The sequence below is a fragment of the Gouania willdenowi genome, chromosome 5 (assembly GCF_900634775.1).
Source record: "Gouania willdenowi chromosome 5, fGouWil2.1, whole genome shotgun sequence".
NCBI classification, from domain to species: Eukaryota; Metazoa; Chordata; class Actinopteri; order Blenniiformes; family Gobiesocidae; genus Gouania; species Gouania willdenowi.
This window is the reverse complement of record NC_041048.1, coordinates 21,702,322-21,719,083: the sequence shown is the minus strand read 5'-3', so window position 1 is coordinate 21,719,083 and position 16,762 is coordinate 21,702,322. Positions and strand designations below refer to the sequence as shown.

The 16,762-nt window shown below is 38.9% G+C and overlaps 1 protein-coding gene across 1 annotated transcript in view; it reads left to right on the top strand.

Moving 5' to 3' along the window:
• The window catches only part of LOC114463209 (low-density lipoprotein receptor-related protein 1-like), a 153,196-nt gene that overhangs the window by 49,743 nt on the left and 86,691 nt on the right, over positions 1–16,762 (top strand). The window contains 4 exon segments of the mRNA XM_028446583.1: positions 2,002–2,139; positions 5,325–5,444; positions 6,537–6,665; positions 6,749–7,012. Of these exon segments, the coding sequence (XP_028302384.1) occupies positions 2,002–2,139; positions 5,325–5,444; positions 6,537–6,665; positions 6,749–7,012 (651 nt within the window).

The window sequence follows — 16,762 nt, the reverse complement described above, 5'->3', positions numbered from 1 at the left end:
TGTATAGATTAAGTGTGTATGAGGAAAGTTATCACATGACTAAAGCTTCTGTGCCAGGTCTACCAGCTCTGCACTGACTCACATCATTGGTGTTTTGCCTCTGCTACAAATGTGTGTAACTACGGGTTTAGGGGAGGCTGTAAATTGTTTGGTCCATTGCAGGGATAATGGCCTTTTTAGTTGCTGTAAGAGTTGTCCGCTGGCTATTTTGATGTGCCTCTGTGTTTCTTTGGATTATTTTGCTCATTGCTGTGTCTGTCAAGCTTGAAAGTGGGAAAGATGAATGTGAATCCCTCCTGGAGATGAGATGAGAAGAGATGAGAAGGCCTCAGGGGAGCATTGGAAAACTGGGCTTTAGAAAAACAAGCAACTAAGCTTGTTTGTTTCTGACTTCATGATGAACTTTGTTAGCAACATATTTACAAGTTTAAAACCACAATAGAACAAAGATTTCTGACTCAGGAGCGGAACACTGACCCTTTCTACTTTGTTGTGGTGACGTAACGTGTCTTTTACCAGCAAATGATACATTAGCAAAACCAAACAAAAATAGATCTAAAGGATTTATAAACAACTTTGATGTACGTAGTTCATTTTGTAAGACTTGAAAAGGAGCACAGAGGAGAAAGTGAGTTCAGCATGGTGACATTTGATCGACTTTGGGCAAACTGCACGTGTTAAAACAGCAAATGCCTCACTGCGTGTCACCTGACACTGAGGTTAGGGGGAGTGTGACGCTTTCAGGAGGAAGTCCATGTTGACTGAAAGAACTCAGCTGCGCACATTATTTAGTTTGTTCTTTATGATTAATACTAATATTTATAGTAAATTAAAAGATTCAAATGGGTTCTGTTACACCAGAACAAATATTTGTACTATTTAAAACATTTTCTGAGATACTATTTGTTTAGTATAGGCTGCACTGCACTGTCTAATTAGAAGCAGATAATATTGTCGCAAAAGATGCATGTGTATATTTCATAACAAACAGCAATTTCCACTTGATTTTGTTTTGTTTTTGTGTTTTTTTTTTTTTTTTTTTTTAAAAAGGACTTTAATAATTTGTTGTTGTTTTCTTTATCCGAGTAATTTATTTATAAAGCGCTTTTCGCAGATAAAATCACAAAGTGCTGTACAGAGCTGTGGGGAAATTAATACAAGTGCAACATCATAAAAGCATAATAAAGCATGAGTGCATATACATCATAGGAGCAGCATCATAAAAGGATAAATGATGATTAAAAATCCAGTTAACTAAAAGCTTTTCTGAAAAGCAAAGTCTTCAACAGTTTCTTAAAAGAGTCCACACAGATGAGCCATACCAGCCTGTCATTGCCCGTTCCCGTTGGATCTCGGAAGCTAAGCAGGTTTGGGCCTGGTTAGTAGTTGGATGGGAGACCACTGAGAATTCCAGGTGCCACAGTGGGGTGGCAGTCACCCCAGTGGTATCTGTCATTGTGTTCTTGGTCCTCGGAGGGGCCGATGTCGCACTATGGCAGCCTTGCCTCCGTCAGTCCCAGGGTAGCTTACACCACTAAGTGCGGAGTGAAAGAATAATGCCTTAATTCTGTAAAGCGACTTTGAGTGTCTATGACAAAGCGCTATATAAAATTGATACATTATTATTATGAGCTCCCTGAGAGACTGGTGCAGGTTATTCCAAAGTCTGGGGGCCACAGCCTGGAACGCCTGGTCTCTTTGGGTTTTAAATTTAGTTCTTGGGATCTTTAGGAGACCCTGACCTGAAGACCGAAGACTGCGCCCCATTTTCTCTGATGGTGGAAAATCCTGGCAGTAGTTTAGCTTTCAGTTTAGAGACTTTGTATGACTTTTTCCTCAGATTCCTTCCCTTTTCCATTCAGTAAACAAAGGGTAAGAGTAATAGCTTAGGTCAATTACAGAGAAGAGATGTGCATCTGTCATTGCTCAATACTATTGATTGGTCTATTTGCATACTTAAGGTTGACCTTGTTTGCTTTTTTCATTCCTGTCTTCCCTCAGGTCCACATAGCACTATGTCACGGTGTCCTCCCAATGAGTACCAGTGCGGAGGAACAGAGCTATGCATCCATATGAGCAAACTGTGCAACGGGATCCCAGACTGCACCGATGGGTGGGACGAAGGCCCACATTGCAGAGGTAAAGCTTGACACACACAATGACAATGTGATGAAAATTAAAACTGGAATGAATGGAGGTGTCCATGCTATAGTAATTGTGGGAAACTCGTTAGAAGCAAAAAAAACCTGTTTGAAAAGATTCTTTAACTCATTCACTGCCAGCCCTTTTCAGAGCAGCCAACCCCATATTGCCAGGCGTTTTAGATGATTTTCACTGATATTTAAAGACCCACAGAATATTTTGTTCTATGGCAATTGTGTTTCTAGCTTGTTTTGTTCTTTTGTATTCAGCAGTTGAATAGAGGCAAGTTTCACACAAATCCCCAGTTTGTGACAAAAAGCTGAGAAAAACGTCTTTTTCTGAAAAACCTATTAGTGTCTTTGAAGCAATTTTGATGGCAAAATCATTATTATTTTTTTTATCTAGGTCAGAATTGAATGGTTTGCTTACTGTATTTTGGCCTTCATCCAAGTCTCTCCCCCGTCATTCTCCACACACGCAACTTCCTCCTCATCCCGGACATGCCGAGTCTCACTGCTTGCCCCATGTTTTTATCGTTTTCCATCACCATCACAACACTCTCAATAGTCTACTTAGTTCCACACATGCTCTGGTAGAGTGTGAGCTGCTGGGAACTTCAGCATCAACTCTCGTAGCGCCATTTTCTATCTTGCAAACTCCTTTTCCTCTGAGCTCGGGTGATCTCTCATTCAAAGGTGTGCTGCTGCCACCTACATGCCACCCGTTTGTCACTACATCATGGTAGCGGCACAATATAAGTTTCATCACACTGTCTCCTAGCAACCCTAGCCGAAAAACACAATTAACGTCTATAGACGTCTTTGGCAGTCAACGTTACTAAACCAAAAGACGTCTTTGGCAGTCAATGAGTTAATGGTGTTACAGCTCTTTTACTAACTTCCTAGATTTAAAAAGTGTTGCTGTAAATAGCTACAGCTGGGTTTATCGGACTTCCCTAATTTGATGTGATTACTGACACACTGATTTGCATAATAGGGATTCATTGAGTTGAATCTTGTGAATGGCTTTATTTTTTGATGCTTCAGAAGTCAAAGGATTTTCTCAATTTTCGCCAAATCTTACAGAATCAACCGCGGGTGAGGACTCTCCTCATATTTAATTTTAATACTGTATGTATGATATTCTTCGTAGTCGAGGGTATATTTTGGTGTTGCTTTGCTATTTCGATTTCAGGAAGTTAATTGTTATTTTAGCCCAGTTTCCATCACCAACAAATGGAGGCACTACTTACAACAAAACCATCCGTTAGTTCATATTATACAGAATCACAGCATAATATTTTTGATGCTGTTAGATGCTACTATTACTTCTGCATGTTACCTTATTAAACGTCAGTTTGGGGTACTATGTACAGTATGTCATGGGCCGGGGGTCAAGATTGGACACCCGCATCTTTGGCCTTTGTGTTTTAATTTAAAACCGAACTGAGGTTTACATGGCTTGAGTTAATTCCGCTTTACGTCTGGGGGTTGGGAAGGTTCTGATTGGACAGGGGGCGAACATGACGTATCACGTCTATCGGGTAAAACACACAACAAACATTTTATTGTCGGCTGTAACACAGACAACCACACATGAGAACTGTTTTCACATTTATTTTGATTGTAGTTTTGAAGCAGCAGCTCGACCATAACACACTTTGGTCTACGGAGCGGAAGAGAGATATGAGCTAATCACTATTAAATAAAGCCCAGTAAAACTCTGGAAAACAATAACTAGGAATAAATAGTTGCTCCCTGGTAAAGATAGTAGCTCTAACAATCATTACAATGATAAATTTGGTGATATTACAGCCTGTGCAGCAGTACGGGGACGCATTTACTACGTCTCCGGGTCTTAGTATCAGCCGTCCGATGAAGCCGTTCCGTTTGCTGATCTCCTTGTGTGTGATAATTCCATGTGTCCGTGTTAATGTCCGCATGTTTATGCCTCCATCCATCCCCTTTTTTCATTATATCTATGTCTTTTAAGGCTCTTATTAAATAGCGTTGGCTCTATTCCGGCCCGTCATGTTGGATTATGTTCTCACCCAGCGCGTCATCGCCGTAAATTGCACATGCGCAAAATGACTGCAATTAACTTAAAGCGGAATTAAGTGTTGTTAACTCTTTACAAGAAAGATTAATTATTTAGTTCGGGATTAATTATTTAATTCGGAATTAAAAACGGAATAAACCAACCACCTAATTCGGATTTAAGTTTAATTAGGAATTAAATTAGCATTAGGAATTAAGTGTTTACAAGGTCAGGTTTAAGAGGAATCAACTTTTATTCTGCTTTAAATAGGAATTAAAGCTCCCATGTAAACGTGGCCAACCACTGCTTTACATCACATGCAGTTACACGTAGAGAAGCCTTGATGTTGCATCCTTTGTTATCCGAGGGGTGAATGATGACGGTTTACAGTTGTGCTGTGGTCCGTGTTGAGGCACTAGATTTACTTTGTGGCCTTTGTTAGTTTTAAATCCATCTCTGTTGTTGTGTTGCATGAAATCTATGCAGTAGAATAGAATAAAATAAAATGGCAACACAACAGAATAGCAGACAGTAAGAACAAAAATAAATATCAACCAATGAACATTGTATATCCGTGTGCAGTATTATCAATGTTTTTTTTGTACAGTCTGGCTAGGTTTTGGATTTAAAACTGACTTTTTATGTTTTTGGACAGTTAGGCAGAAGTAGGTACAGCAAGTGTGGCGTTTTGTCTTTCTCTGTCTCCAGACGTGTTGAGTTAGTGTGAACACTGTCCGTGTTTCAAGGGAAAGTGAGTCACTTGCGACTGGCATGACAGTGTGTGTTTGAAGATGACTCAGTGCGTCTAGATTTATACATCACAGGATTTGCAGCACACTGTCGAAAACTCACTCGAGAACTTTTAATGCAGCTCATCAGCTGACTGGTAGGTGTGATCGTCTATATTTGATCAGTGCGTAGCCCTGGAGATAGTTGGATTAGCCGCTGTGCATTGATTTCGAGTCCAGAAACGTGCTTCGATAAGCTCACATTTATGAAGCCTTCCTGTATTCATTTTCAAAGCTAATTAGTAAAATAGGTTTGTTTGTACATGATTATATCCTAACATGCCACATTGTGTTTTTAAGGTATCACTCTTTGTTTGCCCACTCACCAGTGACCCATTCACTTCGTTCACTTTTCAGAGTTCATATCCAACTGCTCGCTCTCGGGTTGTCAGGAAAGCTGCACCGTCACTCCAGTGGGGCCTGCCTGTTACTGTAAGGGGGGTTATGAGATAAGCCCGGATGGAAAGACGTGCAAAGGTGAGCATTTACAAGCACAAGCCACCCACTGGCCTTCTGCATCCCCCAAGGTCCTACGAACACATCAGACTCATAGCAGTAACATACCAAACAGACTCAGCTTCATTTGTATTTGCACACTCAACAATCAGAATTTGACTTAATGCTTCTTCTTTTTTTGTCTCATTCAATGCAAATGCTACACAAGTTGCACTAATGTTTGTTTTAAGCAACAATACAAACAGGTAGAGTTTGCAGAGGACTTGATGAAAGGGATTAGTACTTAAACCTCACCCTTCCAGCAGCTATCTTTTCAACAAGACAATAAAAACAGGGTTCCTGCAGATCCTTATAAAGTCTTAAAAGGCATTACATTCAGCAGCCTTGTTTCTGTGCACAGTTCTGTATTCATTTTGATTGACAGTCTCAAAAACAGGAAGTCGATGCCTATTGGCTGGGCGCAGTCGGTGATCATGTCCATTTGTATAGGGGTCTATAGGACGAAGGAGGGACTTATATACATTAATGTATATGAATGACCACTGGCAGTAGACCATAGTAAAAGACTAGTTAGGTATTTTTTTTTTTGCAATTTAAAAGAATTGTACATAAACAAAGATTTCTCAGAAACACCAGATATCAGCTTTAAGTATGATTTTATGATTGTAATTAATCTCACATTTCAAAATAAATGGTAACATTAGTTTTTTCGAAATGTATAAACAACATGGAAAAATGTAAATTTAACAAAAATTGCCTGACCAACAAAGATTTTTCTTAATGGCTTTTATTTTTTTTATTTTGTTTTATAGATTTCTTGCTATTTTGTAGTCATCTTGTGTTTCTGGAGTGGTATTGAGTTTTTTTTTTGGAGTGAATTTTAATGGCATTTTGTGTATTCTTGTGTGTTTACTTATGGGGCTGCCAGTTGCATGTCTGCACTAGACACTAGAAAAAAAATAACTCAATTATGTTTAGTGTGAAGTTGGTCTTAAATTGAATTTCAAAGGATAATAAAAAGTCTTGAATTGAATTTGGCTAAAACTGTAGGAACCCTGAAAATGATAAAGAAATCATTCAAGCAATAAATCAATGTGTGTGTTTGTGCTTCAGACTTTGATGAGTGCAGTGTGTATGGGACTTGCAGTCAGTCCTGTACCAACACTGATGGCTCCTACACCTGTTCCTGTGTGGAGGGATACTTGCCTCAGCCTGACAACCGCTCCTGCAAAGCCAAAAACGGTGAGTACGATCAGACAGAATGACGGGAAAACACGTTTCCATGTCTCGCCTCCTGACTGCTTAGCTGTGCTCTCCGTTTCCAGTGCCTGTGGATCGTCTGCCTGTCTTGCTAATCGCTAACTCCCAGAACATACAAGCGACCTCTCTGAGCGGCACCACAGTCCACAGCCTGCTGTCGACCAGCACCAAACAAACCACAGCTATGGACTTCATATATGCCCAGGAAACCGTGTGCTGGATTCATGTTGGCGACTCGCCTTCAGCGACACACCTCAAATGTGCTTTGATCCCCAATTTGAAGAGCTTCACAGAGGAGAGGATCATCAACATCTCACTTAGCCTGCATCGTAAGCACATTTTAACATCTTTTCCTGGAAACACATACTGTTACGTCTGGAAATAATTAAGAAATCGTCATGAGCCATTGATGTATTGTGCTGTCAATACATGCAGCAAAATTGAGAAACTCAACAGCAGTGCAGACACTATTCTACAGCACTCCTGCTTTAGCATCATTTCAGTCATTTCCTGAATCCTGTTTAAGCTCACAGCAACCAGCTGTCCCACATGTACACTTACATATGTCACGTTTAGGATGTGCTTTGTGTTACATATTAGTTCAGTGTCCGGTGCAATTGGTTTGTTTTTGTAAGTCAAAGTTCAGCATTCAATTCCTAATGAGACTCAATTTAAGTTTGGGTTTTGCTTTAGTTTATAACTTACTGTGTGATTAATAGGTATGGGTACCGAAATCTACTTTTTTAGGTACCGACTGAATTCCTTCGGTACCATGGAGCCTAAACCCATCCTTATGACTGTGAGGGAGAGGAAGAGTTGGCAGTTTTCCATGCAGTACCTGAACACAATATTGCACGCACAACAGCGTAACGACGGCAGTAGCTGCGGGTTCAGCCAGCATGGCTGATAGAAAGAAGTTTTAAGGCTCCGTTTTTTCAAATGCGATGCAGACCGAGCACCTATTTACCATTTATTACCACACAAATGTATTGAAAATTGGTACAGTTGAGTACCGATACGATTCACTGGTACCGGGTATTGGTTCACATGTGAAAGGTACCCCTCCCTAGTGGGTAATCAGTTTTTTGTTTTTTTTCCTTGCGCTATTTTTGTTTGTTAATGGGTTACAGTCCCCTTGTGTGCACCCCCGTAATGTCTGTGTGCAAGTACAGAGAGATTGTATGGATTTTCTTACTTGTCGTCACTCAGGTGTTACCAACCTCCTGATAACCTTCCATGCACTATCTAAGGCAGGGATGCTCTGTAGGTCTGGTCAAACAGAGCCACTATCCTGCATGTCTTAGATCAGAGATGGGCAACCAGTGGGAGCTGCAAAAATGTGATTGCCTGAATCGAGGGCAATTCAGCAAATAGAATAATGAGCAATCTGAACACTAATACAGGAAAGAACAAATAGTTTTGTGGGGGTTTTTTTATTTCTTTGCATATTGTTCTCAAAGTTTTTCATGGTTTTGTGTCTTTTGGTGTTATTTTGTGTCATTTTGTAATTTTTTTCTGTAATTCTGTGTATTTTTGTGTGTTTTTTTAGTCAGTTTTGAGTTGTTTTGTGTTTTAGAAGTCAATTTGTGTATTTTTGTTGTGTTTAGTGGATTCTTTTTTTTGCTATTTTGTATAGTTGTCTGTCATGTGCGTGTTTTTTGCTGTTTTATGCATTTTTGTTGTTTTGTGTATTTTTGTAATTTTATTGCACGTTTTTTAAGTAATTTTGTGTATTTTTGTTGTCGTTTTGTATATTATTCTTGCAGTCTGTGTATTTGTGTTTTTGGAGACATTTTCTATACTTTTTAGGGTTCGTACAAAATTACACCATAGGCCGCATGTTGCTCTTGGGCCAGCAGTTACCCAACTCTGCTTTAGATGTCTGCCTGATCCTGAGGTGTGGTGATCACTCATTTCTAATGTGCTCAGTCAATGGACTTATTCTGACTGAGGCTCACAGACAGATTATGTATGTAAAACATAACTAGCAGTTACCAACAGACAGTAGTGATTTGTCAGTCGTAAACGAAATGGCTTTAAGAACCAGCTTTTTGAAGTAAATGACGAGAGCCGAGAGAGAGAGGCTGAGCGACATCATAGCGGTTGGTTAGATAGATATGACAAGCTCTGACCAAAAGGGAGGAATAAGTGTTAGAATACTTTATATTTCTGAAGTGTAGGGTTCCTATAATATCATATTTAGTATCTAATAACTACACAGAAAATAATAGTTACTTGAATATAGACTCTCTTCCTTTATGGGGACATTGTTCTTCCTGATTGGGATCATGTCAGATGAAAACAAAAAGCTTTGGCTTCAGTTGCATTACTGCTGTGAATGTCTCTAAAACCATATGGCTCTGGCTGACTCATCAATTTGAAAACCAGAAGAATTTGCAGGAAATTCCAGCAACTTCAGCTTGGGCTCTCCGGTGTTGTCCTCCACACCCACACACTCTGCTGCACTTGTGTTCAGCCATAGTGATGGACTTGGATGCTAACGCCCACATTGCCAACAAATTGGAGAATTTTCCTCACTGAGAAGCAAGGACAAGATACTGTCTGTACAACAGCTAATGAAAACTAGATGTCTGTAGCTAAAGGGCACTTTGCTTCTTTTCTGCATGTTGAATCAGACTTTGTGATGTGTTGAATGATGAAGATATTTCAAAGAAGTTGAATTTCAAGCAATGATTTTTTTTTTTATATATATTTCTCAATAGAATCTTCACAGAGAGATGATTCCGGCTTGAATTCACTGGTGCAAAATACCACATAGGCACTTTAATTAACAACCAGCGGCACAATAGCAAAGTGTGTTGCTACTTTTGGCTTTTTTATCACTCGAGGGACAGCATGTGTGAGTGAGTTCTGCAGCATGGCTTGGTTCAGGGAAGGTCTTGGCTGAAGCACGCAGTTCTTAATGCACCTGTGCCCCCCCCTTATCTGTTGGTCATGTATGTTTGACATGTGCCCTAGTAAGCACATTTTAAAAATAGTATAGTCTTTATAATGATTTGGACAAACATGGCCAGGCTTTTCATTCTCACCATGCAGTTTGCATTGAAATGGCATAACAACACACACATATTAGCTCCAGTTTGTGATTTGAATTGACGGCTCAGACAACAACCTGGAGCTGTTGAGCAGCTTTCTGGTATTGGCAGAGTAGTATAGAGCAGGTTCATGATTTCAGTCAATCTGAAATTAGCCGGCAGCCAATGGTGAGGGTGGACGTACTGGAAATGATGCATGTGCGGTTGGATTGACTAATGACCTCGGTATGCCATGAATGAGTTTTCCAGATGTGTCTCCACCTTCATTGCTCTCTCACTGTCCTGTTTTCATCACATTCCCTTTAACTCTTTTATTCCACTGCTCAATCTCTCTTTATAAGTGCCTCTTCAAGTGCCTGGTTGCTCTTTCAAACAATACCAATTCATCACAGCATTGTTATCTTCAGAACCGTGGCAGAGACAAAGCCCCCATTTAAAAATATATATGTATATATTTACAGCTTTTACTATTTGTCAATAGTTGACTGTTACTTAATAATACGTCCTTGTAGTGTCCATGGGTAAGATCTTTTATCAGTAGGAGTGAATAATCAAGTTGATTACTGTTGCTCTAAAACCGTATTAATGTCCATTTGGTGCAAAGAAAGATTGAAGTTTCAAAAATGTGTCCAACGCGTCAAGCTTATAACTCGATGAGCTTGAGGCACGGTATGGTGGCGTCAGCATTATACAACCTATGTCAGCTGTCATCTGACACAAGGCGCATCATCATCATTGTTATCATGGGTATGAGTATGGCAACTAGAGGGAAGCTGCTGTGAGGAATTGACAACTTTGGCAATGTTATGATGCGTGGCTTTTTTCGTATGAATCTGTTTTGCATCGTGTCCATGTAATTAGAATCAAACTCATCACTTCAACTTGCTCAATTTGGGACAAGACAGAGTCTAGACATCAGTAAAGAGGAGAAGTTGCAGCTGAGAGGATTCCACATCAGTGCAATCCTCTGCCGAGTCCAGGAATAGGAGTTTCTCAGGGGTCTAAACCTTGATCTCTTTGGCCTAACTATCTAGCAGCAACCTACAAACAGAGAGTGGAACTTGTTCATAGGGTTTGCTCCCCAAGATCCGCCATGATGTGCAACTTAACAGGGCCACAACAAGTATGACATATGGTTTATCATCTTGTAATGCCCGATTATTTTTCCTAACAAGGTAATGGATATCCATTCTAGGGTGTGTACAGGCCGCTAGGAAAGTTGCTATTTCTCCAGTGATCCTAACTCCAGACAAGGTGCTCTACAGTTTAAATAATGACTTTGATTACCCAACGTACATGTTGTATGACTGGGTACTGGAGTAGTTAGGCAAGCATAAAAAAAAACTTGCAAACTCATTTGAACTCTGACTTTTTAGTTTTGAGGTCGAAGTGTTAAAGGTGCAGTCCGTAACTCTTATAAAAGTGACTTTTTGTCATATTTGCTAAAGCTGTCACTATGTAAGGACAGCCTTATATGAAACTAGTAGTTTGTGTGAAAAAAACAGGCTCATTGAGTCCCCCCTGCTGTTCCTGCAGCCTTTGGCAGATTGCCAGAATGCATCGCGACCGAGCAAAAATAACCAATTGGAGCCAAGTTTGTGTTTAATGGACTGTCTGACAGCTGTTGCTCACAGCCCAAACACAGCAATGCTCATAGCAAGGTAGTGCCTGGAGCGCCATCTTTTTTTTACAGTGTAAGGTCTGGAGAAATAGAAGATGGAATTGGTGACTTTTCTGCTTAAAAGGTAATACTGCTGCTTGATTTACATTATGTTTGATTTGTAATTGTTACACTAGAACTCTGTAGTGCATGTGTTGTTTGTACGTGTGCGCGCTGCCATCACTGCAGCCTCCGTGTGGGCTGCTGTGAGTGACACTGTGTTGTTACGCTGTTGCTGATAGATTGGTGTGTGCACATTGAGAGAGAGAAGCGCTGCAGTAATATGCTTTTAACAATGCATGTTATATTACTGGGATGTTTCTGTCAGGCTAACGTTTGGAGGCAGGGCTAGATAGCAGCAGAGAGGGAGGGATAGGGAGAGATCTGAAAGTTACGAACTGCACCTTTAACCTCAACACAAACATGGTCAAATCATTTAATGAATGTTTGTCAGATAAAGGAATTGGTGCCCAAAAGGAAACTTTAGCAGTGATGTTTTTAGAACTGATGTGCAAACATTGCTAATAATCTTCATATGCTAAAAATTAAAAAATAAAAACTAAGGCTCTGCAACTGTAGATTATTTAAAACAATAATAACAACAGTTTCTATTGTTTGGTTACTTGATGTGTGCTAATACCATTGTTTAATGGTGGAAAAGAACATTGATGTATGTATATATGATATATATGATTTTAAGGTTTATTGGTATTCAAAACTCCTTTTGGATATTAACCAGAAGAATAAACTTGCTTTGGATTTGACGTCACTTAAAAGGCCAGTGATGCACAGGAAGGTTGATCCTCAAATAGCTACTATCCACTCTTCTATGTTCTACTGAGAGAACCCAGTACCTTCTCCTCTTGCACAATGAGCTTCAGCCTGCCGTTTAGGACAGACAGCGGCCTGAAATCTCCTTAACAGTTTTGTGCCATTAAACGGCACACTGGTCAGCACATTTTCAAACCGTATTTCCATTCACCGCTCCTCGGTGTTAAGCCTCAGTTTCTCCTTCCTCCTCAGAACACGAGTGTACGGTCTGTTCTACAGAAGCTGGAGCTGGCTGATTTCCCTCCTCTGTGTGTGCGTGTATGTGTGTGCATGTGTGTGCGTTGCACAAATGGTTGGCGTAAAGCTTCAGCCAAATACTTTAAATTGTCCTTTCAGATGCTTGGAAGAGCCCCATCCCCATAAAAAGTGACAGCAGCCTTGATCTCTGCTAAACCACACACTGTGATTTATACATTTTTTTTTTTTTTTTTTTTTTTTTTCTAATAATAATAATAAAATCTCTAGCTGATCATGGGAATATGTTTTGAATAAATCAGAGGATTCTCTTGTGTTTTCTACACTAACAGGATGTGAAGAGATGAATGAGGAAACGCAGGGTGCTGTTTAGAGTGAAGAAGGATAAAGGATTGAGCTGGTTCTGTTTTCTCAATTACTCTGTGATGTTTCTTTATTGCATAGTTTCAAACAGACAGAGCGGCACTTAATGAATCCAGACTGTTCCCACCTCAGACAAAGGGGGGGGGGGGGGGGGGGGGGGGGGTGACGGATGGAGGAGGTGAGATGGAAGTTTGGGAGGAGAGAGAAAAAGTATCCGGTTTTGGTGACGCCTTGAGCATTTATTTTCCCTAAAAGTGAAGAAATACTGGTATTTTCTCTGACGTGTTCTGCATATTTCACAATCCCTTCCCCACCTCACCCCCTCCACAATGTTGTTTATTTCTTCTTTAATCAGGAAATCAGTGTGTTGTGGTGAAGCCGAAAGAGTTTAAACAGAGAAGTCTGTGTTACAAATTCAAAGCACCTTTGGGACCATGGCCCCTGATTCCTATAAACCTCAGAAATACTGCTGGCCAACTTTCCCCTGGTGGTGGAAATCAAATCTTTTTCTCTACGCTTTTCTTCCTTCACCTTTGCTTTTTTCCTCTGTGTCTTCATGCATTCTTTTTCAATCTGTTTTCCATTTCCCCACCGAACCTTTCGAAGGTTTCCATCGACGTCTCCCTCCTCATCGCCTCGGCTTGTCAAACATCTCAACGCACTGAAATTCTTTGGAATTCACTGCATTGCCATACTTTTATTCTATACACTCTCTCCCATTACGCGTAACACTCCACTTCATCATTCACTTAACACAAGCTTTTCTCTCCTAGTAAAACATTTGGATCCCGACGCCTCTCTTGAAACATACTTCTAGGTACCTCTCAACCAGTGCTCAGTTTGGCAGCAATTTTAGAGTTAGTCAAAGTTTAAATCTTGTGAAAAATTTGCTTTTTGGTTTTAGTCACATTTTAGTCATTTTTTATCCTCCGTAGTTGTTGTAGTCTTGTTTTAGTCGACAAAATACAGCAGCTTTTTCGTGAACTTTTGCACAACAGTGTTTCATTTTGTCAGAAAAATACACTTAAAATCACACGGTGGATGGACGTACAAATATTTCACACTAACTTGATCTTATCTGCTTGATTTTGTCCATTATCAGACTTTCCCGGGAAGCCAATGTATTCCCAGACAGAGACTTTAATGACACAGGCAGGTCTTCCAATCATGGTCAATTACTTTTTTTAGTTACAATTACATTTTCAATTAGCCATGTTTAATTACATTTCAATCACAATTACAGTTACCAGCATTTTTTCCAATTGCAATTAAGTTACAATATTACTTTTTTATTGTCAGAAAGTAAATTACAATTATTCACAATTACTGAGCCTGAAATAAATAACCTAATAAAAGTTAACCTTCCTTTTGTGTTAGCTTTCTGTTAGAATCTCTTATGATAACGGGTCCTAAATCAGCTGTAAAATACACTACAAACAAATGTCTATCAATTCTTTCCTTGTTAGGCTTCCTAACCAATGAAAATATAGGTTTTATTGTTTTTAGTGTGGGCATCTGAGCCTTTTTTTGTGTCAGTATTTATTTTTTTTAATGGTAAAATGTGTGAAAGCTTGATATGAAACATATTTTATTGATTGTTATCTACATAAGTGTAGAACTGTAACATGGTTCCCCAGTTTTGCGTGAAATCATAGTTGACAATTTTCATTTAATTTTCATTGCAATTACAAATTAAATTATCTAAACTCAATTACAATTTCATTATGATTACGACAGCACTAGATTTTTTATATTTTAATATTAATTCTCAATTACAATTAGGCCAAACCAAGTTTCCAACTCTGGCCTTTGATGTAAGATAGTGATGACGCTCAGTAGGCAGAAGCTAACCACTAAGCTAACCCTACCTTATGCATCTGTAACACAGACACTTGTTTATGTCAGGTTATATGAGCAGATGTGACTGGCCAGTAACCATGATTTAAGACTAGTGAATGAGTTAAAGGTGGGCAGCTCTTGTACTGTAGTGGGTATAGTATGTGTTGTGTGTGAGATGCACAGTATAAAAACACTGCTTCTCCATAGATACTTATTTTAAAAGTAACTAGGGATGTAACGATTAATCGTAAGGCAGCTAAAAATCGATTCATAAGTACCACGGTTCACATCGATGCTCTGAAAATTGAATCGCAGTACTTTTTTTAAACAGCAGAGGGCGCTATATATTAATCCTTCCAGAAGCGGACGTGACGGGCGGAATCTGCTATTATTTTTTTTTCTGGCCGCCATTTACTGTTAAACATGCTCATAAATGATTCTTTACTCCTTTAGCACCGAAAGAATATCTGTAATATTACGTGAATATCTGTAAAAGTCACGTTTTTCTATTAGCTCTGTCTGCTAGCATAGCTTCTCTTCTTCACTGGTGGAATAACTGCATGCCAACCGACCACTGGGTTACCAGTGCCCTCTGCTGGTCTAAACAGCACTGACGTAAATACAGTAAAATGACTGTTTTTTTTTTTAAAGTCCAATTGTTAAGGCGCAAAATACATTTTCAGTTGCACTTTTAAAAAGAAAAAGAACTATTATGCAGTTTTGAATTGTTTACTATAGAACCAGAATTTAAATTAATAGGTTTCTTCTTCATTTGTATTATTCCTTTATGTATTTCATTCAAGATTTATTTTTAGTTAAATTGCATCATTTTGCATAGTTTATCAAGGGATTCTTTTGACAATGAAAAATAAAAGGAAAATAGTACAGTATTTTCCCCAAAAAAATAAAGGATTATTTTTCAGTCATTTGTCAACATTCCCATTTTGTAAAATAAATCGTGAGAAAATTGTATCGTGAACCCAGTATCGTGAATCGAATCGTATCGGGAGTTGAGTGAATCGTTACATCCCTAAAAGTAACTAAATATTCACCTCTGGAGCTTGAGGTTGTAGACCTGTTTTGACTTTGATTTTTCTTCATAAATCTCTGTTGTGGGGCCGGGGCTAACCCGTTAAGGATTGTAAACAGCAGGATACAGTCTGCACTTTTAATGATGTAAATCAGAGGTGCATGGGCAACTTCCACACAGCGGTGGTCACGAAAATGTGTTTGTTTGATCGAAGAGGCACATGATCAACATAATGACCAATCTGAGCATTAACACAGGAACCAACAAACACATTGTATAGATATTTTGTGTGCCCTTTGTGCATTGTTGTTATCCTTTTGTGTATTTTTCCTGTAAAATTTTTTTTTTGAAGTCATATTGTTGCTATTTGTGTTGCCATTTTGCATTTTTTGGAGTAATGTTTGTGTATTTCTGTGGTTGTTATGCTTGTTTGTGAGTACTGTGGAATTGTGGAGTCATTTTTTGTGTTCTTCTTGTCTATTTGTCTACTTTTGTTTTCATTTTCTGTAATTTTGTATATTATTTTGTGTAATTTTGAGTATTACTGTTATCGTTTCGTTTATTTTTATAGTAGTTTTGTGTGTTTTTGGAGTCATTTCTGTTTTTTTCTTGTCTTTTACTGTATTTTCCTGCAATATTGTATTTCTTTGGATTTTTTAAATGCATTCTTGCTTTTGTTTTATCTATTTTTCTGTCATTTTGTATGTTTACTTTGGGGGCAGCATAAAATTAGGCCGAAAATTATGTCTGCAGTAAGTCATGCCTTTCCAAAATCTTCCAGTGGTGATGGCCTTATTTATTTATCTTTTATCAAAAGCACTTAGTTTGAATTTCAAGTAGACATTTTCATTTTTATGCTGCAGGTGGTTTTTTTTTTCCTCTCTTTTATAAATTTTTGAATGATGTGTTTTTGTAAATTACTTTCTGTCATTTTGAGCACTTACTAAAAGGTCATATGATCTTTTTGTGGGTGTGCCTGAATAACCATCATTCTGCTCTCACGGCCACAGAAAGCGTCCGTATTATGTAAAAGGCCACGTAACAGATTATCGCATCACAGGAGTGAAAAGAGAGAACATGTACATTTCATAGAGCTGAAGAAAAC